The following is a 26293-nucleotide window of genomic DNA, read 5'->3' as shown; positions in this document are numbered from 1 at the left end:
GTACATTAAAATTAATTCACTTCAAAGGGTTTGCAAGTTTCACAAACATTTTTTATGTTTCTCATCCACAATCGGTTGTATTTCACAGCCATGACCATAACTCGCACGCTCGAACACATCGAATACCGCATCCTGTATCAGATGACGCTCCTTGTCCATATCTCTGACCGGCCAGTCGCTCAGTTGGCAGTTATCAATGACGCTTGCATGTCGCTGTTGACCGTAACGATAAGCAAACGCACGGCATGTGAATTTGACCGATTTAATACATTCCATTTCGCATTCGCCAACCGAGCGAACTGTCAACGAATCGCGCACAATGGACTTGAAGAAACGTGTGGCATCGATAGCGCGGAAGAAACACTCTGCAATAAAGTAATTGTAGGAATTTGTATAAAATATAGTTGGGTCAACGCTAACTTTAAACACTCACGTGCGTTATGCGTATCTGTAAGCGCCGTTCCAGGTCCGGTTCCATAACGACCCGGGCCATCGTTACGTGACGGTTTGCGGCAAGCATCCATATCATCGGACATCGAGTAAATGTCGTAGTCCCTATCAGGTTCAATATCCACGTAATAGTCCAACGAGTTGATGGGGCGCTCGCATAGCATGCAATTATCACGTCCCGCTTGATTGTAGCGATAGCTGTACGTATGACAGGTGAAACCATCTTGACCCGAACACAAACGTTCGCACTCCACAAGTGTTGGCACAGTAGAGGAATGCTTTATGGCTGTTTTGTGTAGCCGGAAACCTTCACCAATCTTTGCTGAGCACTCTATAAAAGTAAAGATAAGCATTAACTGAAATTTTCATCCATTTTTAAAACTCAATGTACCATCTGGTCCCGGGCGTCTTGTCCACGAATGCCTGTAATCGTGTCGATCTCTGAAACCTTCTGCGCCGTATCCGCCATAGCTTGAGCCAGGATAGCTTAGCACAGAGTTTGGTTCACGCGTTGGCCCGCGCTTTGAACCACCCAACTCAAAGTAATTGAAATCAAGCGGATCTCTGCGCCGATTGTATTCATTTAATCCCCAGTAGGATGACTGTTTATTATAGCTGCCACCGTAACTACCGCCATAGCTGCCCCAATCCTTCTCCTGGCCAATGAGGTAGGGTATATATTTTGTGGAGCCTTTATAACTGCTTGGCGGTGGACCATCACGGTCTAAATAGTTGTGTGTAGATGGTGGTGCCGGTGGACCTGGTCGATATGAGCTTGATGGTGCCGATGGTCCACTTAGTTCGTGCGAACCTGGCCTATATGGAGAGTAATCGGGACCTGGCCTGTAGGGTGGACGAAATCGATCGCTTTCAGGCCGCGGACGATAATGCGCACTCTCATAGCCAGGACTACTGGGTATAGATTCCCAACGATCCGGTCTACCTGGCCGATAACGATGATGATCCTCCGGACGTATATAATCGTAGCGATCGATTGGGCCTGAACCTGTGCCACTGCTGCCATAACCGCTCGGTGGTGTATGCTCGAAATAAGATGAACCATGCGAAGAGAATTCAAACCCGCTGGAATGATGATACTCCGATGACGATGACGGTGGTGGTGGTAGAGGTGGTCGATGATCATACGAAACAGATGACAAAGACGGTGGTGGTGGTCCTGATGGTTGATAGTGATCAATGGCAGTGCTGCTGGGTGGACGATAACGATGTTCGTCGCTACCATAGCCGCTAGCGCTAGGTGGAGATGGTAAGTAATGATGATCTTCACGATATGGTGGCTTGTCAGCCCAACCACTAGGTTTAAAATACAATGGCGGACTGCTTAACGTGCCACCTTTTGAACATTCACGACACGCCGAACGTCTGCAGCTGGACGGCGCATTGCGATCGCGTTCGTAGTAGTCGTAGTCGGGATGTCTCAGCAGATTCGAGTCACGTTGACTAGAACTGGAGTATACATCGATTTGGGCCAGCGGTATTTCGATTAGCTCACAATCGCCCTGACCATGACCGGATGGATCAAGACGATAATTGAAACCTTCGCACATGAAACGTTTCTCAATGCCACACTGACGCATACAATCCTCAACGCGTTCACAGGCAAATGTGCGTCGTACCCAGCGCGGAGAAATGCGCTTGCCAGCCAGTACACGCCGGAAACAGGCTACAAAGGAAGATGTGTAAATACATAGGTGAGTAGTTGGCATATGCGTGTAAATTTATTATGGTTGGCGAATGGTTGGTTGGTAGATGAATAGAGGAAATTGGGGCGAAGAGTGCGCCTGCGTTGAAGCTGCTGGAACTTGACGCTTGCGTGTACAACGCGTCGATTCAATGGAGTCACAAGCGTAACGCGAAGGTCGCATAGCTCACAGCAGAAGAATAGAAATAGATATAGAAATATGCTGTGTACTCGTATATGCGCGCACTGATAGCAACAACAGCAAGAGCAACAACAAAGGTAATGTTAGGCCAAAACAATTGCAGATTTTGCGATTAAACGCATTGAATTGTTATCTTCTTTAATCGTCCAATTTTGGCTGCCAACCACGCAGCAGATAAAATCATACATATGTACGAGTATGTATGTCGGAATGTGGGAGTGCATAAATGCTTGCTTATAACAGAATCACAGGAGTAATGCGATACGAATAAGCAGCCATTTCAAACAAATTGCAAATACAAAAGATTTGGCAGACTAAAAAAAGAAGATGGTTTGCAGCTCGCGGATGTGCCGTGTAAAACTCACTTGGCAGAAATATAAGTTCTTGTTGGTAATTTTTTAAGTTTTCTTTTTTTTCTTTTCGGTATTTTTTTTTTTTTTTTGTGACCGTTTCTTTTGTAAAATGCCAAGTTTCTGAATGCTCGACCGCTTGAATGCGTTTCCATCAGACCATCCACAAATGTGCGTATATGTACAAAATTTTATTGTTGCTTTATAGCCTTAGTGAGAAATATTTCTGTTGTTCTGCTTAAGTCGCATGAACAAAATGCCGCCACTTACCCATGTGGAATTAAAGAAATTATCAAAATTATTCGTGTCTGAACACACATTTTTAAGGTCACTATTTGCATTTTTTCTATCTTCTTATTATAAAGCCATTACAAGTGCAATGACCGGAGGATCAAACTGGCTTGACTTCCCGAATTTGTGCAAAATTATAATATTTTCTAGCCCATAATTGTTTGAGCGTAGAGAATTATTTATGTGCGTATATAGAGAAAGTTCTAAAATTTTGGTGTAACTACAAAGTATAATAATTTAGAAAGAAGATGGAAAAAGAAGCTAAAAAAATTGGCATTATTAAATGAAATTGCCATAATTAATGTTCTCAATGCAGTTATAGCAATATTTATCTGCTCAGCTCCGTGCAGAAAATAATTTTAGATGGACACTCGTACTATGAGGCAATGTTAAATTTTTACTTCAGTACGAAATCTGTACAAAAATTATTCTTTTCGATTGCAAATTGGATCGACTGTGTAATTTGCTCACACATTTTCTTAATACCTAAAGATGAACCTCTTCTTTAAGGCCACTGATTTGATGGCATCCACAAGTATATTTAGTTGGTTATTTACATTCATTTTAAACTTTTACAAATTGATGTCCATCAAAAATAAATTTGTATATTTTCTACGATATAATAACTGTTAAACCAAGGATTATTTTCCAAGGCAGCAGAAAACTTATATAGTGTAGGTGCACAAATATTGACCAGAGAAACCAAAATCCTGTAGGAAGGAAACCACAATCTTGTTGTTTGAGACGTAATTATGACTAAATCCTGTAACTTGAGACGATATGACGACAAAACCGAAATCCTGATCCTTAAGTCGAAAGGACGACAACAATAAAGTTAAGAACATCAAAATCTTCCAGCTTGAAACGAAACGACGACACGAAATATTTGTAGATTTTTACAGTTTTTCAAATTACGCTTTCTAATATATTTTCAAAAACTTTCCCCTTTATGTACAAAAAATATTTCAATCAAAGCCTACTTATTTTTACAGAAAACCAAAATCTACTTATTTTCACAAATAACAAGTGCTGATAAACCTTAAAGTGTACGACTCACAACTGTTCATATACTGTTTCAGTTTACATTATGAGGGAATATTTGAATATTCGTTGCGTATGCAATTGGGTGATCCAATTATCAGTAAGATCTTTAACAGTCAACCAACGATTTTTGAGCACTAACTCCTTCACTTTATTGACGTGTTGGTCATCTGTTGACGTCGATGGTCGTCCGGAGCGCTTCAAGTCATCAACACGTTCTCGACCCTCTTTGAAGTCTTTGTACCACTTCTAAACATTTTTCTGTGACATGGTCAAATCACCAAATGCCTTCTGCAACACGCTAAACGTTTCCGCAGCCAAAATTTCATTCCGCAAACAAAATTTGATGGCACTTCTCTGCTCAATCAAATCAGACATTGTAAAAATCGAAAAATGCACTCTTGGTCGTTTGGTAAACACAAGCGTAAACATATTACTGATAATGACATTCACATGAAAGTTGGCCCAGATGTTACTAACAGTGCTGCCAACTCATGAAAAAAATTACTAGAGCGAAATTTTAATCCCGCGAAGTTTGACAAATAAATTACTTTTTGCCCACAGTAGTATAAAAGAATTGGAAAAATTAAAAAAAAAAAATGCATCAAAATTTTGAAATTTTAATTTAAATTTTGAAATTTTAATTAAATTAAAATTAAAATTTCATTGATCTTTTACAGAAAAAGCTTCCGAACCGTGTTATTTCTCGAAGAGATGATCACAATTGACCACCGAGATCTTGTGATTTAACACCTTTCTTTGGGGCGACGTGAAAGAGAAGGTCTACGCCAACAGCCCAGGATCGATTCAAGACCTCAAAAATGGAATACGTGAGGCTATTAAGGACATAGGGCAGCCACTTTGCAATTTGGTTATGGAAAATTTCATGAAAAGGATATTGTCCTGTAAGTGTGGTCGTGGTGTCAATTGCCTGATGTTATTTTCCACTATTAACGGCATACCTTCCGCTTTATAATGAAATAAACATCCGATCATTTATATTAAAAAATAGCATTTTTCTTGGAAAATCAAAACAACACCTCTTATTGGAAAACCCTTTATTTCTTTAAAATCGAATATCTCGTAAACGGTGAAGTTTTACGCACCAAGTCATAGAAATAACCTAAATAGTAATCTGCTTAAGTATCTAAATAGAACGACAATCCAAGTAACTCTGTATAATTTTTTCAAATCATATTTGAGAAGCAGCTGCATTGATCGTTTCTGAGTACGAGCTACAAAGGTGAAATGAATCACTCAATCATATCCCGAGCCTCTATATTTTTACATGAATTCACAGTATGCAATAACCTGTCAAGATGCCTCTATACGTTCTCAATTAACCATTTAGGAGATTCCGAATTGTGATGTCGGTAGAGGTGCGAGTTATTATTTAATGGTGTATTGTTACACCGTCATAAAAAATTTTACAGAAATGTCCTTTTATTCCTACAAAAATAATATGTTTGGCTATCAGAGTCATCTTTATAGGGCACTCCTTTTGGGCGTGGCATGCTTTGAAAGACGCCAGCAGGCGCCAAAGCTTTGGCATCAAGTAAATAAATACATTAGCGGCAGGCTAATCACCTACCCTGTCAAAAATCAAATAGATCAACGAAACCAACGCCAGACAAGTCTTTTCGAGACCCTATGCTCCTGAGATGTGTGAACAAGGAAAACAAATATAAATAAATAAATAAGTAGATAAATAAATAAATTCGTTCTCTAAGTAATTCGCGTATTACCCTGTTTCTAAGGCGCATTTGTAATTAATTTTGGCAGCTATCCTTCATGTCCTTATTCTCTGCTTTTTATTATCATATTATTATTTGCCGTGAATGCCAGTGATGGAGAAAGAAGGAAGTTGAAACAAGGATTCCATTTTATTTTATAGCGAAGTTTTATTAATTTATTACTCCAATTTTCTGGCCAATAAAAAATATGGAACTGCAACTATCTAACCAAGCGCGCTGGATGTTGCGATTTTAGTATGAAAATTCTGTGCCTCATTGAACAAATGTTTCATCTGATTTTTTTTTCTGAATAAATTTGATAAATTTGTAGTTCACTAATTACTTTTACAAAAATTAACTAATAATTCATTGCTCTAAATTTTTTTATCGATTACTGGCGCTAATTACAATCAGTTAAAAGTACAGACGAGCTGCTACTGACCTTAATTGGTAGAAATATTTTCAGAATGCTTGTGTGTTGTATTCAATTTTACTTTCATTTCTCCAAACAACATTTTGATATAGAATCAACACACAATTACTACACATTATAAAAATGACGGAATTTAAGCTAATTAAAATCATCAACAAATAGTAAAATGTAAGTAAAATATAACTTAGGGTGAGTCTCATTTGACTCTAATTTTTTTTTTTTTAATTTTTTACTACAGGTTGTAATTTTATCCTATTCTAAGTCAATAGGAACTTAAGTATTTTTTTTGCCTTTTTTAGTAATATTTAAGGGTTCTACCAGCAAATGAAAAATTTGAGAAAGCTAATATTTTTAAGATTTTTATTAGTTAAAAAAAGGGGTTAGGCAACAGAAATAATACAGTATTACAAAAAGAAATAAGTAATTTATGCTAATAATGGGAATTTCTTCGTATAAGTGTACTTTTTTCTGTAATGTTTCACTATCCCCACGTTGTGAAACGCAATACCCAACAAAACAAAACTTACATGCGCTCCTTAGCACAGCGAGTCGGTAACTACTAGGTGGCGCAAATTTAATCATCCAATTTTGTTTACGAATAAATGTTTTATTTTACTATATAAAAAATTATTTTACTATATAAAAAAATGTAATATTGAGTGATGGAAATCTTTAGTTTGACCTTTACGCGCTCCACGACTTGTCTAGTTCACAAGTGTCAAATATGAATGAAGTACGACGCCATGCGTGCCAGGGCAATATTTCCAAGTAGGCAGGATTGAAATGAAGAGAAAATCTGTACCGAGATCTGTACCTCTATCTTCACTGACGGCTTCAAGATAGAATTGAGAGTCAGAGTAGGTGCTTTCTCTAAATCAGCTAATTTATCTTTTTCCTTAAAACTGCCGAGTCCTGCTAGTGTTTTTCAGGCACAAGTCTTTGCGGCCTTGTAGGCATGCATAATGCTTAGGGAACGCGGGAACGAGTGAGATGTCACAATAACATTTTTTCCGATCGTTAAGCCGCGATCAAGACTTCGATGTTGCCATGGGGCAGATCCAAACTGGTCAACGGATTAAATCTCTTGGTTGTGTAGGTAACATTTCTCTGATCTGGGTTCCAGGACATTGGAACATAGAGGGAAATGAAATTGCTGATGAGGTTGCTAAGAAGAAGTCAACTGAATATGTCTCAATGGTCGCCGACCCGATCATCGTCATCTCCTTGACTGTTGACAAAGTGGAATTGCACAACTTATTTCTCAGGAAAGCCCAGCCCAGTTGGAACTCCATTTATTTGTATGCTAATTCGAAAACCGGGTTCCACATTTTAGAGCGAAGATAGACGAAGGACTCAGAAAGCCTTGGGCACACCACGCAATTCAATTTCTAAACTTTGTAGCTGTCTTTACTGGCCATTGGACGATCAACATTTACACAGGAAAACTGAGTTTACCATTTAAGCCCCATTACAGAAGCTGTGCAGACCTTTCAGAGTAGGAAACAGTTGAGCACGTTTTTGTACATGTCCGGGATTGGCATACAGACGATTAAGTTACAATAGAGGAAGGACTCAGAAACCCCTGGGGAACTCCACGCCATTAAATTTCCAAACTTTGTATCTGTGTTTACCGGTCATGGGACGATCGGCATTTACGCAGGAAAGCTGGGTTTACCATTGAAACCCTATTGCAGAAGCTGTGGGGACTATTGAGCTCTTTCTCTGTAAATGTCTCGTATTGTCAGCTAGACGATTGAGGTCACTGGGTGTTTCTTCCCTAACCTAACCTAAGTCCCAACAATCTTCTTCATTATATCAACAGCTCTGGTTGGCTGTAGATATCTGCCCGCTGGAGCTCTCATAATGGTATCGAAACAGCGCTTTAGTGCTACTTGCGGAGTGCCAGTCTTATACTTCAACAATTTCATTTACCTACCTACCTCCTTACGACGTCATTTGAAAATATTATAAAGGTTTAGATAGGGTGATTAATTTAGCGCCACCTTGTATACATAACTATATAAAGTAGACCGAGAATATATGGATTTTAGTTTGTGCAGGCATAGCAAAGAAAACTTGCGTCATAAGAGTTAATAAAAATCAGAAAATATTGTATTATCTTATTATGATAGCTGCAGGCGAGTCAGTCGGAAATCAAAAACAGATTAACGAAACCAACTCAAGACTGAGTCTTGTCGAGGTCCTATGCTTCCGAGAGGAGTGAACAAGGAAAAAAAAAGATAAAGTTTTGAGTTGTCCCTATCCTAAGCTAAATCGTACTATTCAGGACCTTGAAATGATAGGGCTTTGAGTGCCCCCTGACTCTCGCTCGAAATGGCTATCCGCTCATTTCGGAAGTTTCTTTTCAGATTAACTTCTGCACATGGACACGCGGCGTACAATTTCGCCTGCTTCCATTGGGGCGTACATGGGGCGAATAGCACCACCTTTGAAACCTATATTTGTGTTTCTGGCAAGTCAAATATAGGATAGTTTGTGCTTTGTAATATTTATTTGATTTATTATAATTAGGAAAAAAGAAAAACTAAAAACTAAAACTATCAGAATAGCGAGCTATTAGAAATAGTACGTTTTGTTCGTTTTTTCCGTTTTCCTAACTTTTTGGGAATACTTTTTTACTTTCCGTCGGTAATATCTTTTTACCTTCCGGAAAAGGCCAGTCTGTTTGAATTCCTATAATCAAAAAGTACCGGGAATGTTTAATTTAAACGAGCCGCGTACGTAGGAACCGATCCATATTTTTTTCTTATATTGGTAGGACTGTAAGACACACATCTGTCGCTTTTTAGCGCCATCGGATCATAAGTGTCTGCCTGGCCGGCCGAAAATGTGGGCAAACAATTCTTGGATTTTGCATGATGATAACGCGTCGTCGCATCGAGCTCAAGTTGAGCTGGATTATTTGACTAAACACCAAGTAAATACCATCGTGCAAGTACCGTATTCACCTGATATACCCCGTGCGACTTCTTTTTGTTTCCCAAGTTGAAGTTACCACTTCGTGGAAGGAGATTTCAGTCGATAATGGAGATCAAAGAGAATGCGACGAAGGAGCTGAAGGCCATCCCTTCGTCGGCCTACCAGGAGTGCATGGAGGGGTGTGTTAAATGTTGGCACATTTGTGTTGCCTAAGACGGGTCATATTTTGAAGGAGATAAAATAAAGTTGCCTGAAATTTAACTCTGTTTTGTTTTATTTAAACATTCCGGGTACTTTCCGGTCACAGGGCATTTCTATTTTAGCTAACGACTTGAGCTTCCAGGAAGCTTCTTAAAATTTAATTTTCTATCGATTTATGGATATAACCTTTTAGAAAGGATCCTCGAACAGGACGAAAAAAGGCCAGACTCGGGTGCCCTACCGAAGGTTTAAAAAAAGGTGTCAACGGAACGTTAATATACAATGAGGCAAATAATACTTTGGATCCCTATTTTGAGGCTTTCAAGGCAACTTTTGCCTTCTGCCAAAAGTGATTTTAAAATGGCCAAGTTTCCAATAGCAAAATTTTTTTGCAAAGATTAACACCAAGAATATATGAAGAATTTTTTTCTTTGAGCATATTTATTATATAAATATATATATATGTTTTTATTATATGTGAATTTTTATTTTTTTATAATTCCTTTTTTCTATTTTTTATTATATATCAATTTTTTTACAATTATTTAAAACCTTTTCACATCTTCCTTGTATACATTTTTTAAGTTTCAAACTGTTTGAGTGGCCTCCAAATATTTAGTTTGCGTGTTAATTTTTCCACTGCTCAATGCAGTTTTCTCACATTTTCCTTCCATACCTTTTGCATCCTCGACTATGATGATTGTGCTGCCATCACTGCCACTGCCACTGCCGCTGCCGCTGGGGCTGTATCCGCGTGCTGCCACAGGCGCTAACCCAGCCAAACTGCAGCAGGCCAAAAAGAGCCAGGCAGCAGTCCATTCGCTGCGCAACCGCATTCTAATAATGCAATTTTTGCACTAAATCGCGCGAGCAGTACTTTGTAGGCGAGTTGGAAATGAGCGCGAAGAAATGTAAATATGTATGTGTGTAGGTAGCAGTAAAAATAAAAAATAATTCTCGATATGCGTGCTTTTTGCTTAGCAGCGACTTATTTCACTGTGTGACAACAACAAAGCGCATACTAGTGAACAAGTACAACAATCGAAATGGGCTATCTAATGTGATCAAAAATTGGGTGTAACACGCACAACAACAACGATGTAGCGCTCGCCGCTAGAGTGTTATTGGGAATTCACACTAAGAGAATTGATAATTTTTTTTTTTTCAAATTTTTTTTTCTATATTTCGCATCTATTTTTTTATAAAATTTTTTAGCCGTATTTTTTGTAGCTTTTTTGTAAATTTTTTTCTATGTTTAATTTGATTTTTCACAATTACGTAAGCATGCGCATTTTTCACCTCAGCCAACACACAATTAAACGTTGTTTATATTTTAGTTAGAATTCTAAAAAAAATTGGAAAAAAAAATTGAATGTCAAATACATTAGGCATACGATGTCACTGCGCGTTCATTGCGCGGTCAACAGCGCCGCAGTGCCGCATGTGAATCTTCATTTGTGTCAGCCAGTAGCACAATTGGCCAATAAAATGCTTTATTTTTATATTTTTTGCTTTTGTTCTTTGTTTTTAGTAACTTTTATTATTTATTGTTTTTCGCTCGCTATTTATGCTTGCGTGCCACGTTATCCTTGTGCCGGTCACCGCGCCACTCGATTGTCATGCAAATCATAAAAAATTCAAATTTTAAAACATTTGGCGCGCACTTAGCAGCGTTACTACTGCCATTCATTAAGCGTAACGTTTCTATATTTTTTTGTGTGTTTTTGGTTTACTGTCAACTGCACTAAATCGCAATTTTATAAATCACGCGCACCTCCAAAGGCGAGCCACACCATTTATGAATGCGCTACTCTAATTTCTATGAACTCTGTTTTTGTTTTTAGCTGCCACCTTAATTCAGCCACTTAATTATGCCAATCCAACTGTGCGCGTTCAAGTGGCCACTCAAAATTTTTGATTTTTTTTTTTTACAATTCCTCCACTACGCGCACACTTCCTACCAGCAAACAATATTCAAATATTCTCTATTTTGGTCTCTTTCGCATTATTTATGTTTGTATGTGTGTTTTCCAATTTTTTACAATTTTGTCTAATTTTACGGATGCGCAAATGCTAATGTCACGCCACAAACTGAACGCTTTTGGCATTGCGCATCTTGGTTTTATATCACACGGCTTTGTGTTGAACTGTTCAACTAAACTGTACAGAATGAGGCGCCGCCGCAAAGCTTTTACAACTCCCCCAACTGTTGGTGGCAGTGAAGTTTCATGCATGCTCAGTCACGTACGAGTATGTGTGCAAGTGTGTATGTTTGCTCATGTATGGGGTGGGAAAATTCTATGGAGCTTTCGAGTATACGGCAAGAGCTCTTTTCGCAGAAACAGGCGAGTAGTTGTTGAGTTTTGTGCTTAGTTAAAAATGAAGCTGAGATAGAATGCGGATGGAAAATTAAGTACATATTTTTTAGCTGGTTCCTGTGAGGTTTGAAAGCGTATTTTTTTTCTTTCATGAGCAAGTGGAAGGGCATATACGAACAGTTTGCGACCATCAGGCTTCATTGATAATAAGGAAGGTGGCTGTTAGATGCTTTAGGGTGTCAAGTGTTTTAATCACATTTTTATTGTAAAAAAATATTAAGGCTGGTAGAGGGAATCAAAATATATTATATAACGTGTACCGGCGATTTGAAAGTTATCGTGTGAATTTATTTTAGGATTGCTCAAAGTTTTCATCCTATTTTTATTCTTATGGTAAATCGGCATAGGGAACTATTTGATCCTTCCATTTTATTTTGGATGTACCTCTCCAAGCCGTTTGATACCAAACGATGTTTCAGGCAGGGTACTCGCTGTCGTGTGGTTTCTTTAAGTTGATGCTGGAAAAGATCGTGCGAGCCGCAGAAATTAATACAGGTAGTTCGGGCACAATTTTTTATAGGAGCGTACATTTGTTGGCGTATGTCGATGATATTGGCATCTTCGGCCTTAACAACCGCGCTGTTAGTTCTGCCTTTTCCAAACTGGATAAAGAAGCAAAGCGAATGGGTTTGGTGGTGGACGATGACAAAACGGAGCACCTCTTGTCATCAAACAAACAGTTGTTGTTGTAGCAGTAATACAAGCCCTGTCAGTGTACTTTATATCACCGGTCGTCTTCGTCTAGCTCATCTAAAGGTAGACCAAGGAAATTTGCTGTTTCGACAGGTTGGGTCCAGAGGGAGAGGGGTGTTAGATGAGTGAGTTTTAAGGGGCATATGAAAAGGTGGTTAGTGGCATGCGGGGTGCCTTCACATGTAGGACATATGTTTGGTATCTCGGGGTCAAGTCTGGATAGGTGAGAGTTGAACCAGCTACAATATCCAGAACGTAATTGTGCCAGTGTTACGCGGGTGTCACGGGGAAGCTGGAGCTCTTCATCTGCTGTAGGTGCTGGTTGGACTCGGATTACTGTATTCGGTGGTCGGGATCTTAGGAAGGTGGTGACGATCTCCCGATGAATATCGTTTATTATCTGTCCAAACAATGTCAGGTCCAGTAAATGTCTGTTCGTTTTGTCCCGGATCTCGCCAGTGTCTCCCGACGTGCCTGGGAGGCGGCTCTCGATCAAGCAAGTGTCTGCAAAAGTGAAACCTGCGGTAGCACTCTAGCAGGAACTGCTTGCTAAGCAATTTATTGAGCTCCATTGCAGGGGGATCTGTGCCTCGTTGTGAAGGTGTTGAAGAGGGGACACCAGGAGACAACCTGTCGCAGCCCGATAGCAGTGATTTGGGAAGTCTGGAGCTCTATCTACTGCGTGTCACTAGTTTCAGGCGACCAGATAGGCGCGGCATAGTTTAGAACCGGTTGACCAATTGCCTTAAATGTCGATAGCAATAGTTCTTTGACTTTGCCCCAAGTGCTGCCGGCAAGCGATTTGAGGACCAAGTTGCGATTTTGGACTTTAATAGCAAACTGTTGAAGGTTACACCTAAAATTTTGGGATTGTTAACAGTCGGAATTGGTGAGTCATCGACTTTTACCTTGAGTTGCAGTTTGACCTCCTTTGTCCAGTTGGTAATGAGGGTCGCCGTAGACTTTGTGGGGGAAAGTCGGAGATTCCTCGCAGTGAAAAAGCGAGAAAGGTCGGTGAGGTATAAACTAGCCCCGTCTGATGAACCGTTTATCAAACCAACAGTAGGCGCACTCGCTTATCGGCTTCCACGTAACTGTTAACAGTTATGATTTCGAGGTTGTACGGGACTTCGTTTATCTAGGAACCAGCATTAACATCGATAACAATGTCAGCCTTCAAATCTAATGGAAAATCTCTCTTGCCAACAAGTGCTACTTTGGACTAAGTAGGTAATTGAGTAGTAAAGTCCTCTCTCGATGAACAAAACTAACACTCTACAAGGCTCTCATCATGCCCGTTCTAACGTATGGCGCAGAAGCTTGGATGATGACAACATCCGATGAGGCGTCCCTTGGAGTGTTTGAGATTCTGCGGATGGTTTTTGGGCTTTTGCACATTGGCGGCAGCGAATATCGCAGGCGATGGAACGGTGAGCTGTAACTTGCACCGGTTCCCACGAGAAAGAAACGACTGACGCGCTTTGTTAAGGTAGTCTGGTCCGGTGCTACTTTCGTTTCTTTTCAGCCCTAACTTTTCACTACACTACTTCACAATTGATAAAAAGTGCGTGTAGCGTAGTACACAAAACAGAAGTGAAATTTTCAAGGCAGACAAAGAAAGAGGGAGAGACCCAAGAGAGAATGAGTGAGAGAGAGAGAAAGAGAAAGAATATATATCTAAATAAATTCACAACATGTGCAGAGAATACAAATAGACAAAATTTACAAATAAATTCCCCTTCACCGTTCGACATATTGACAACTCGTACTTTTACGATAGATAGTTGCATTGTGTGCGGGCAAGCCACTGACGATACGACCCGTGTGCGGCGGCCCTAACTGCGTTAATTCCTAAACATTCTTCAAATTGAATCTGCCTTGTGAATACCTAGCAGCGATGTTGAAATAAAATTTGCTTCGATATAAGTGTCTTGCTTTTACCTAATAGCACTGCTTACATACTATTCACAATAGAGCAAGTGCATCCAACTTTCCACAAAACATCAATCGGCATTTTTTTACAGACGTATACGGGGACAAATTTGTTTCCGTTTCGTAATATTTGAAGGTAAATTAGTTAAAAAATTCTTCATTTACCAATTATCGAGGAAAAAAAGAAATACGGTAGGCAACGACTATGGATCTAAGCTTGGACGAAATAAATAAGGTATAGCTCTCTCTCTCCTTTTCCTCTACGTTATATCTTATTTCTGTCTTGCGGAACGAAAATGCCCAAAACGTTGCATGTCCTTCAAATTTTACTCTACATTCTCGCTCGTCCATCGACGCCTAAGAAGTTTCACTTCAAAAATTCCTAAAAAACATCTATAAAAAAAGAGTATTTGACCAGACTACTACCTTAAGTGCCTTAGAGAAGCACCAGGATGATGAACGTCTTATAGAGGGTTGTTTTTCTTCGTTGAGCGAGAGCTTTACTGCTCAATTGCGTACTTAGCTCAAAGTAGCACCTGTTGGCAAGAGTTATCCTTTGCTTAATTTCGGCACCAAGATAATTGAAATCCTTGACCACATCGAATTTATAGTTGTTAACTTCGATCTGTGGTGGCCGCGACTCCTTCGCTTTCGTTTACCCTCAGACTCAATCGTGTGGGATCCTTTTTAATAGCCCTGAAAGCGGCAGCAACATCCGGCTTGGTATGACCGATGATGTCGATGTCATCAGCATTCGCAAGCAGCTGGACACTTTTATAGAAAAAAGTTCCCTTTCGTTCTTCTTCCCCCCTGCGAACCACACTCTCCATAAGAAAGTTGAAAAGATGGCACACAATGGGTCACCTTATCTGTAACGTCGAACCGTATCAAAAGGCTCGGAGAAGTCCTTTGCTATCTTGACGCAGCTTTGTGTGCTGCTCAACGTAATTCTGCACAGCCATATCAGCTTAACAGGGATACCAAATTCAGACATTAAGCGATATATCTAGTTGGTTGCGAATCGGGCTATCAAAGGGTGCCTTGTAGTCGACGAATAGGTGTTGTTAACTGGGTCCTCATGTGTCTCTCCACGATCTGTCGCAGTGTGAATATTTGGTCGACGGTGGAGCGACTAAGTCTAAAACCGCACTGATACGGCCCAATTAGGCGTTAGGCTTCAGTTTATCACACAGCCGGCGGGGTGGAATTTTATACCAGAAAAATAAAGGATTTTTCAGTAACAGGTTATAACAGTTATCTATCGTTGTCGAGAGATGATTAACGATTTTTTATGGCCGAAATTGGATGGTATTGATCTGGGCAACGCTTATTTTCAACAACACTACGTGCCACGAAACCATTGAACTTTTACGGGAAAAGTTTCCGGACCGCGTTATCTCTCGAAGTGGTGATCACAATTGGCCATCGAGATCATGTGACTTAACACCTTGTGACTTTTTTCTTTGGGGCCACGTGAACGCCAACAGTCCAGGGTCGATTCAAGACCTCAAATATGGAATTCGTGAGGCTATCGAGGACATAGGGCATCCATTTTGCTATGGTTATGGTAAATTTCATGAAAAGGATATTGTCCTGTAAGCGTGGTCGTGGTGGTCATTTGCCCGACGTTATTTTCCACTACAGGGTGAACGATATGTTACCTATTCAAAACACCATAACTTTTTTGTGTGCAATTAGTATTTATTGCTTTCAAAGACAAAATTGTTCAAACACGATTACAATTTTAACGTATATTCACTTTCGATCGATATGACCACCTTTTGCCTTGACTATAGCCTTCAAACGGTCAAAAAATGAGTTGCATGCTGCACGAATGTGATCTTGAGGAATTTTGGCCCATTCTTGTATAATCGCTTTTTTCAGCGCATCCATACTGGCATATTTTTTAGTCCTCGCCTTGCTCTCCAAAATGGACCAGATGGAATAGTCTATCGGATTTGCATCTGGCGAATTCGAAAGCCATTGTGTGGACGAATTTAAGTGTGGAACATGATTTTTTAACCATTCTTGGTTCACACGAGCTTTATGAGACGGTGCCGACTCCTGTTGGAACATCCATGGTCTACAACCGAAATGTTTTCGTGTCCACGGCTCTAAAGCAGTTTCTAAAACATTTTCCCGATAATAAGTTGTATTCACTTTGACACCAGGCTCGATAAAAACGATTAGAGAGCGTCCATCAGCGGTCCATCATTACTTGCGATGGGAAATTGCTTCGAGTGGCCATACGTAGGCTCAAATTCTCGTATGAGCGTTGTTTGTTCGGAACTTGTAAGCCTTGACCTTGAGCTCATTTTTCAATATGCGTCGAATGCTGTCTTGCGATATTTTCAGTTCTCTGGCCGTTTTTCTTCCACTTCGACGTGGATTTCGTTCAAGTCGAGCCTTCACTTTCCGAACCATTTCTGGCGTTGTTGCGGTTTTTTTTGGTCCACCTCCATGGCGTTTTGCAATGCTACCAGTATCATTGTATCGTTTTATAGTGCGATACACAAACACTTTATTCACTTTGAGGTAACTGAGCTCACGAATAATGGCTGGTTGTGATTTTGAATTCTATGACAGAAAAAAAAAAATTCAACAAAACTGAGACGCAAATGCTTTTGACGGCTTATAAACAATATTTTGAACTGTCATTAGAACAATTTTGACGTTGATGTTATGGGCTGCTTTACAGATACAAGCAGTGAGAAGTTGGTAACACTTCATATCGTTCACCCTGTATTAACGTCATACATTCCTCTTTATAATGAAATAAACGTCCGATCACTTATATTAAAAAATAGCATTTTTCTTTGAATATCAAAATAACACCTCTTATTGGAAAACCCTTTACTACGACACTTCGGGTATACATTTTTTTTTTAATCTGTTGCACTTCGTATTTGACTTTATTTTATATCATTGCTGTTGCAGGTACAATTACAAATTATATCGCCGCAGCAGCTGCCATTTCACGAGCAAGATATTAAGTTGAAACTGATGTTGGGTATGAAATTTGATATGCAAAATTTATAATTTTTAACTTAGTTAATACAAAGTTTTTTTATAAAAACACATTTTAATGCTTTCTTTATTGTGATCGCTCTTTTAAAGGTATTTTTTACAAAAGCTCATATACAGCTATGAGTTTTTAAACCCAATAGCGATTTCTGTAAGCAACTGAAGGTGAGTCAAGTCTAAGATGCAACCAAACAGGAAGCCTCAGCCATAGTTAATGAGGCGCAGCATGACAGCCTACCGCAAAAAGAAGCACAACAGCAAAACAAAAAGATAGTCGAAAAATAAGAAACACTATCAACACAACAAGCCAAAGAAGTAAACCAACGTGTACGGGGAAACTGCTTTATTCAAAGAAAATATGGGTGCAAGGTAGCAAGAAAAACAAAAGCGAGCAAGTAAAGCAAGAGGAGGAAAACGAAATGCGTGTGGCAATTAATAGCGACGCAAAGGAAAATTTATGGCTCATACAGCGAAAATTCTAAGTTTTAATACGAAATTTATTTGCTAATTGAATAGCTGGCATTACGCAGCAACAAATAATTAATTAAATTTGCACAATGGCGCCATTTAAGTGAATAAAAAAAAACAAATGTGCGCGTACAATATTGTGGACAGAATTTAATTTAAATTAATTTAATTTACTTTGTCCACTTTTGTAAAGCGCCTGAGATAATAACTTAAGTTTAAGAACTTACAAGAAAATGCCATAAATAAAAACCATTTGTCTCTTTTTTAGACAGTTCGTACCGAGAATTTCATAGACGCTGTACTTCCGTGATATACAAGACAAAAGACTTAAGTAGCGAACTTGGCTGGTTATACAGCGAAAAATTTCAGATAGCAAAAAAAACAGCTTCAATTAAATTCGGTTGGGAAATGTTGAAATTCACGAGTCCATTGCCAAAACAGATAAATTTATCAAAAGTGCATTGTAACTGTCATAACGGATAAAAAGTAACAACAATATGAAGGTGGTAGAAAAAAAGGCGCTTGGAGCCATAATTGTATGCAGCTAAAAACACTTGTTACATATGTAAAAATGTTCGAAGACACGAAAAGAAAAAAATCGCGCACAAGAAGATGATGTTGAAGAAGAAGAAGCACAACAACCTAGACATAAACAAACATTGGCAACCGACAAATCGGCAAAAACAAGACAAAGAGTGTCACTTCCGTTAGCACAAGAACAGAAAACAAAAAAGAAAAAACAAAAAGCGCATCAAAACATATTACTAACAATAACTGCAGCATCATCATGGGTAACAATGACGTACAACGTCAAAGTTGGTAGCACCAGTTGGCAGCCACTTGGCGGGTAGGCGGTGTGTTTTTTTGTTTTTTTTGTTTCAATTTTAATATACAAAGCAGGTAATCATAAAAAAATCACATTTTTTCTACGGCATTTGGCAGTGGCAGTGATGGTCAGCAAATGTTCTTGTCTTCTGATTTGCAGCTGATTTGCATACAATGCTGCACTTGCGCAAGTGCAACACCAACTTACAACAAGTGTGCAGCAAGCCCCCCAACATATTCACATGCCTATGTATGTGATGTATGTATGCTGATTCGTTTTCTTCGCCACCACAAGCAGCAAAGCATTGATTTTCCGTTTTTAACTAGAAATCAAGAAAATGCAGTCATATAATTTTCCTCCCTCTTTGCCTATGCGCTCATATCTCATCTCAATAAGTAGAAGAGATGATTGACGCCTATTTTTTCACCACGCATTCCTCTGCTAGCTTTTTAGAACCTTCATTAATTAATTATGTATTCGCGTATTTCGTCATCAAAGTCAGCAGTCTAGTATGTGAGTGTATGTGCGTGCGCACTCATGCATCTGATTATTACATTGATTTACCTTGGCGGGCCACCTATGCGTATACGCATCCTGTTCGGTAATAAATAAGCGACTTTGCTCGTATGAATCCATGACTTGCCGTTGTGGTTGCTTTTGTTGTTATCACTATTATTTTGCTCATATTGTGTGTAATTACAGCAATTTGTAGAATATGTGGTGTGATATAACAGGCAGAAAAACGAGAAACAAGAAAAAATTGTGTCTTAAGTCGTTTGTTTTGACGCGAGGCAATGGGGGCGTATTTATGAGCATTATGGGTTGCGGAATACGTTTTTCTTGCTTTGCAGTCGAAGGTTGGATTTTACATAGTAAGAGTCTTACTTTTGAGAAAAAAAACAAAACATCTAAAAAATATTTGATTTGCAATAGAAATGCAATTTTGCTTTATATTACGAAAACAAAACTCCTTAATTACCAGTATATTTCTACAATAAAAAGTTTGTTGTTATTTGTTTTATGAGAAACCATTTTTATGGTAGAGAATCGAATGATAAGTTATCCATCGCTTATTGGTACTTGAAGTATAGTACCACTCGATTACAAAGACTGCCTTAGAGTTAGTAGCTAAATAAGTGGAGGAATGCGCTCAAGTAGCTTTCCAGTTTTCAAACATTACTGTCCAGTCTTCAGACATATTGGTATTCCAATTAAATTTATATAAGTGAATACTTTAATTGTACCCGAATTGTATAGGGGTTTGAAGACAGAGGTGTTGTTTTGATATTCAAGGAAAAATGCTATTTTTTAATATAAATGATCGGATGTTTATTTCATTATGAAGAGGAAGGTATGCCTTTACTAGTGGAAAATGAGATCTGGCAAATGATCACCACGACCACGCTTACAGGATAATATCCTTTTCATGAAATTTTCCATAACCGAATTGCAAAGTGGCTGCCCTATGTCCTCGATAGCCTCACCAATTCCATCTTTGAGGTCTTGAATCGACCCTGGGCTGTTGGCGTAGACCTTCTCTTTCACGTGGCCAAAGTAATTGTGATCACCTGTTCGAGAGATAACACGGTCCGGAAACTTTTTCCGTAAAAGATCAATGATTTCGTTGCTTATGTGGCACGTAGTGCCTTCTTGTTGAAAATAAACGATGCCCAGATCAATACCATTCAATTTTGGCCATAAAAAATCGTTAATCATCTCTCAATAGCGCAATCCATTCACCAATAACACCTGTTATTGGAAAACCCTATATTGTTCCAAATATCTTCTGAACACCATTCAGTTGTAAAATTTTGTGACTAAATATACTAAAAACATAATGAATGATCATAGTAAGGCACATAACTTAGCTATTTATCTCTTCGGTTGGCAATGAAGGCATAATTCAGATTTAAAACTGAAATACTGAAAAGGGCATTTTTGACTCTTCTTGATAAAAAATTGCATGTTATGAATTTTTCTGATGTCACAATCCTCATATTTATAGTATTTATTTACCAGGGAGCAGAAAAAACACAGATTACAAGTCTCAACCGACCCTGATAAATTTTGAGAATATTGGTTACGACATACTTTTTTTATTTATATTTATGAAAATTTGCATCTTTGCAACTTGCTGCTTAGAGAGAGTGGGTCAAGGGTGATGCAAACCGCTAACAACAATTATTTGTGAAAAGCTTATTTCTCTCTTTTTGAAAGGCTTTGGTGAACTTAATCGTGGATCGATTCTTCTACCTTTGCCCTTTGACATTTGACGTGAAATCTCTTGGAGTGGATTTGTAACTTTATATTGGCTACAAACGACAGAAAGAGGCCAAACTTGTCATAGGAGAGCAACATATAATTTTATAGAAACCCCTGAGTAACGCGTAGTTGCCCTAAAAAATAGCTCTCAATATCAGTCCTTTTATCAAATAAGTACCAAATTCAAATAGCCCTAAAAAATAGCTCTCAATATCAGTCCTTTTATCAAATAAGTACCAAATTCAAATATTAAATTATACTTCATTCAATAAACTCCCAAAAGTCATCGTTCTTGCCCGGTAGGTATACCTTAAACAATGGCAAATGGCGTAGCAGATATAACGAAATTAACTTCTCGAAAAATATTCATTATTTTACAATAAAAATGTTCTGCTATGCATTTCTACCAAATTAAGTAAAATGCAAGATGTGTTTCGATTTTTTTGAATTATGATGAAAAAGAAAACTGGACAAGTCAACTAAAATTTCTAATTTTTTTTTATATAATATTAAGCCTCACCAGGCTTATGTTGGTAACGCTGCCGGAACATGTGTATAGAAGCACTTAACGAGTATTAGTGAGGCCACGTTCACACAGGGGAACATTTAATGCTTCAACTCGTTAGTTATACCGCTCGTGCTTTGTCAACACACCTTGTGTTATCGTTCTTCTCAAGGTTGTTATTGACTGTAGACTAAAAACTAACAATTGCAAGATGCGTGAACATGACGGGAACGTCAAAAGAGAATTCGAAAAGTTAAAGCAACGAAAGTTTCTCTGTATGAACGCGGTCTAATGAATATAGTTGAAAAAAGAGTTGGCTGCGTTGAAAATAGGGAGTTGTACCAGGTAATATGATACATATTATTATGAGGTATAATCATACTCGCTAGCGGTGAATCTTACACGTAACTTTCACATGCAAATGTTTCGTCAAGTCAGCAGATCCTATAAATAACGAGCAGAGAAGTGGCGAATCGAAGGCGCCTTTTAACACATGGGCTGAAAAGTCCCGCGCAAAACACATAGATGGCACTAGTTTTATTATATTCACCTTTTTATCAGTTAATACTAACCTCAAAAGAACAGCTGTTAAAGTTTAACGATATTCCACTCATTACTTCATGAGTTATTGTGCTAAGAGTGACGCTACTTTTGTTATTTTCAAAACATGGATCAAAAAGAATTTCGTGTTTTAATTTTACACTGCTTCTTGATGCGGAAAATACCATTCAAGCGAAGCAAAGGCTTGAAAAGTGTTATGGGGACTTCGTTCTACCAGAAACAACAATAAAGCAATGGTTTGATGACTTCAAACGTGATTGTAGAGGCACCGTTGAGGTACAACGCAGTGAACGTCCAACTGAGGCGTTGGCCAGGAAAGAACAAAATCGTTTTGAATGATCAAGAACTGAAATTGTGTGAGTTAGCTAACATAGTAGATATATCAAAAGAGCGCGCTGGCTTTATATTGCATGAGCTATTAACTATGAGAAAGCACTGTTCCAAGTGAGTGCCGCGTTTGCACACTGTTGACCAAACACAAGACAACGCACCGTGCCACAAGTCAATCAAAAAATGTCAAAACTAAATGAATTGAATTTCGAATTGCTCCCACATCCATCGTACTCGCCAGATTTGGCTCCCAGTGACCTGGCTGTTCGTAAATCTAAAAAAAGTAATCGTCGATAAGAAATTCCGCTCAAATGAAAAGTTACCGCTGAACCTGAGGCCTATTTTGAGGCAAAAGATAAATCCTTCTAAAAAAGTGGTATTGAAACGTTAGAGCGGCGCTGAAATGATAGCGTTGTTGTTGATGGAAATTACGTTGATGAATACAGTTAATTTAAAAAAAAAATGTCTTCTTTGCTAGGCCCGGGACTTTTCATCCCATGTGTTATAATGCACATATGGCTTAAAATTTTATATGAAAATACATCTAAGACTTTCGGAGCAATTTTATGAGACGCTGCCTTGGGTTTCAACACGCCGTAATTAGCGGCAACTTGATGATTTATTTTAATTTTATTGAATTTGAAAGTATCTCATAAAAGAGTGTTATATAACTTATTTCCTACTTTAACATACTTAGATTAGATTAGATTTGTGATTGGACAAGTCCAAGCACTTAGTAAGGAGACCAATATACTACACACGGATAGATTTCAGAAAGAATAGAGATAGGAAAGATAGAGAGTGGGTGGTAAGACGGAAAAATTAGTTTGGGGTCACTCTTCCACAAATCTCTTGGACTCATTGATGAATCTTAAGAGATCCGTAAGAGGAAGAGTATGAACTTTATACATACTCAGTATATCGCAGCCCAATATTCAAAGTCTGATTCTGAAAAACGCCGGACAGCTACAGAGAAAATGCTCTGCAATGCAGTTAATCTCAAGACAGGATAGGCATATCGGGCTGTCTACGACCCCCATGGTAGCCATATGCTGACCACAGGCGATGTGCCCTATAATTATACCCACCATTACTACTTTAACAATCTTATTACTTTATATTATCTTATTAAATGAGTTAGATTCAGCGACTCCATTAAATCGTACGAGTGGATAAAAACGTTCTAGCCCTGTACTAATCCTTTGATGTACCTGCCCATGGTTGCTGAGAAAGGGGAAAATATCTTCCGTATTTCCTGTCTACAGATCCAGTGTAGTGCGAAATGGAAAACGCTTTTCAGATGGGCTAAAATCAGTGAATGCAAAAGTTGACCAATGGAATCTACTTAATTTTAACCCATTATGCAAGGCTGACTCGCGGCAAAAATATTTGCTTGTGAATTCGCTTAATTTCGATGATTTCCTTAAGGGGCTATATACAGTTAGAATTTTCAAAAAATCGATTTTTTTTTTCTTAATGAACATATGTATGTATATTTAAGAATGCACACAGAAAATTTGATATCGTTCCGGTGAATATTTTTGAAGTTACACCCAAATTTGAAAAGGCGTTTCAGAGTGCTTGGAAGTACAAGGTCGTAGCGGCATTAAAGTGATTTTCAAACTTTAAACGCGTTTTTCTCAAAATTGTGTTTTCAAAGTCAATGACCAACATTACTCGAAAACGGCTAAGCGATAAGTCTCAAATATTAACTCGAGCTTCTTAAATATGTTTTTTAGTAATTAGTCGAAGATTTTTTCTCACCAATAAATGGTTTTTTTTTTATAAACAATTTAAGACCGAAATTGTGGTAAAAAATCAATTTTGTGTTTTGAGAAACCGCCATTTTGTCAATTTACTAATACTAAGTTTTAAAATACAGTTAAAAGACAACATAATATGTGCACACATTTTTAGATTAATAAGTTTAAAAGTTTTCTCAGAAAAAATTCTGGAAAATTCACTTCCTTTCGGCCTTCTAACAGTATATAACCCCTTAACTAAATCTCAGCTCTTTTTATATTTTACAGTATTGTGTGCATGTCAAGCCAGCATTGAAGTAAATCTTACTCAAGAGGGCATTTAATTTTCAAAGAAACCTAATAAACTGCTTACACTTCTCACTGCTTCTTCTTCTCAAACCAACAGGCACGTTTGTCCAGGTTTAGAATTTAATAATGCCATTAAAAATACGTAAATATTTTAATAGCACATAAATTTTCATTCAAAGCTCTAAAATAGATATAATAATAAAACTAAAATATATTTTAATTAGAGCTCCGCGAACGCAAGTGACGACAGGCGACCGCATTTATAGTATATGTTGCGGTTTGTTGATTTTCAGTGGCTTTGATTTATTTTCATATAAGTTTGCATACATTATTTTTTATGCAAATACACACTTACGCATGTGTGTGTTTCATTACGGATGTCATGTAGAATTTTTGGTAAATGACTTTTAAATAAGATTATGTCATCCGCTTACAGCCACTGGAGAGTTACTTTCAATAGAACTTCCCTTCAAAGTGGGCGATGACTTGCATACCCGTGGTTTTACTTGCTCTACTGGGCTCTGAGTCACCAAACACACATCTTACACAGTGGCGCTATAAGTCTAGTTAGAAAATTAATTGCACTTCACATACATACATATGTGTATTTATGTGTCTCTGTATCTTCTCCCAGCTGTCGGCATTTTTATGACACCACTTCGTGATCGTCACACCCGAGATGTCACAATCAAAAAATTCACAGGCAGAACCAAAAGGAAGTTGGCACTTGGCTTAGAACAAAATCATATGTTAATCAAAAACAAAAAAAAAAAACATTACTCACTACTGTCACGCATGCGCATATGTGAATTTCATTTAACTGTAGCATCGACGTAAATATGTGCTCGTATAAGTATGTAAATATTTTCGAAGCAGCGGTTATGAAGTCATTTAACAGCCACTTCAGCAGCCTAATAAAAATGTTACTTTTCAGCAGTAAATGAAAATAACAAAAATATAGAAAATTCATCAAATGTTGTGACCGAAACTTAAATTAAAAGCAATGAACTTACTTTTAGTTAAAAAGAATGACATTGATTAATTGTTGGTAGCTTCATTATTAGCATGCAATTTTTTGCTGGCTCAATATAAAAATGTACTAAATTAATTCGCAGCTCTTAAGCGCTGCTTAGTTGGCTAGAGAATCGGTTGGTAGTTTGCTTTTGAATTTGGCATAAAAAGCTCATATTTTGCTAAAGCTTTGGCGCTTTGTTATGCTGTAGGTTTTTGTCTTTGAGCGAGTCATTCAACTTGAATGGCTCATTGAATTGCCTTTGTGACTATTTCACTTTGATAGAGTTCAGTTTTTACATTTGTTGCTTTGTGATCGTAAATTCAAGTTCAACTTAAAGTTTACATGCATTTTACATGTCTTCGCTGAGTAGCTTTTTCTTATGAAACAATGTTAAACTTTGCAGGCAATATAAATGGCAAATAGTTGGAGAAATACTAAAGCAGTTATCCAGAACCGACGACTTGTTAAGAAGGTCACGAGTGACATAGTCAGAGTTACGTCAACAATAACCAGCCACTAGCCTTTAGGAGGTTATGCCAGAAAGATGGGGTGGATGTACAATGAAAGATGTAGAAGCTACAATCAAGAAGAGTCTAAGGAAACAGTACTTCACTATTTGTGTGAATGCCCAACTCTGGGTTCTCGATGGTTAACTTGAAAGAGATTCCAGCGAAAATAATAGACGACGTAAGCAGATTCATAGTCAAATCAAAATGCTTCTACTAATAAAAAGCTGTGGTTCCACAAGGGGTGTATCAAAATAGCCGCTTTTGTGTTAATTCGGTCTGAGCTGTGTCACTCAGACAACACCTTCACCACGACTAACAAAAATACTTATTTTAAGACATCCCATATCATCGGCGCTTCAAGGACTACCTCAATTAACCCCTTGCCGTTCCATTTAG

The 26293-nt window shown here is 38.2% G+C and overlaps 1 protein-coding gene across 4 annotated transcripts in view; it reads right to left on the bottom strand.

Annotated features, from left to right (window-relative positions):
• Positions 1–26293, bottom strand: part of LOC128867536 (uncharacterized) — a 79169-nt gene that overhangs the window by 8310 nt on the left and 44566 nt on the right. For 3 of the 4 annotated variants that reach the window (XM_054108833.1, XM_054108836.1, XM_054108834.1), the window contains exons 6-8: positions 842–2134; positions 434–781; positions 48–365 (exon numbers count right to left, since the gene is read on the bottom strand). In XM_054108833.1, the coding sequence (XP_053964808.1) occupies positions 48–365; positions 434–781; positions 842–2134 (1959 nt within the window). Of the gene's footprint in view, positions 1–47; positions 366–433; positions 782–841; positions 2135–10019; positions 10478–26293 lie in introns of those variants that run through there. The other variant, XM_054108837.1, reaches the window with a different exon arrangement.

The sequence above is a fragment of the Anastrepha ludens genome, chromosome 6 (genome assembly GCF_028408465.1).
Source record: "Anastrepha ludens isolate Willacy chromosome 6, idAnaLude1.1, whole genome shotgun sequence".
Lineage (NCBI taxonomy): Eukaryota > Metazoa > Arthropoda > Insecta > Diptera > Tephritidae > Anastrepha > Anastrepha ludens.
The sequence above is the reverse complement of the archived record's forward strand: the minus strand, read 5'-3'. Positions and strand labels throughout refer to the sequence as shown.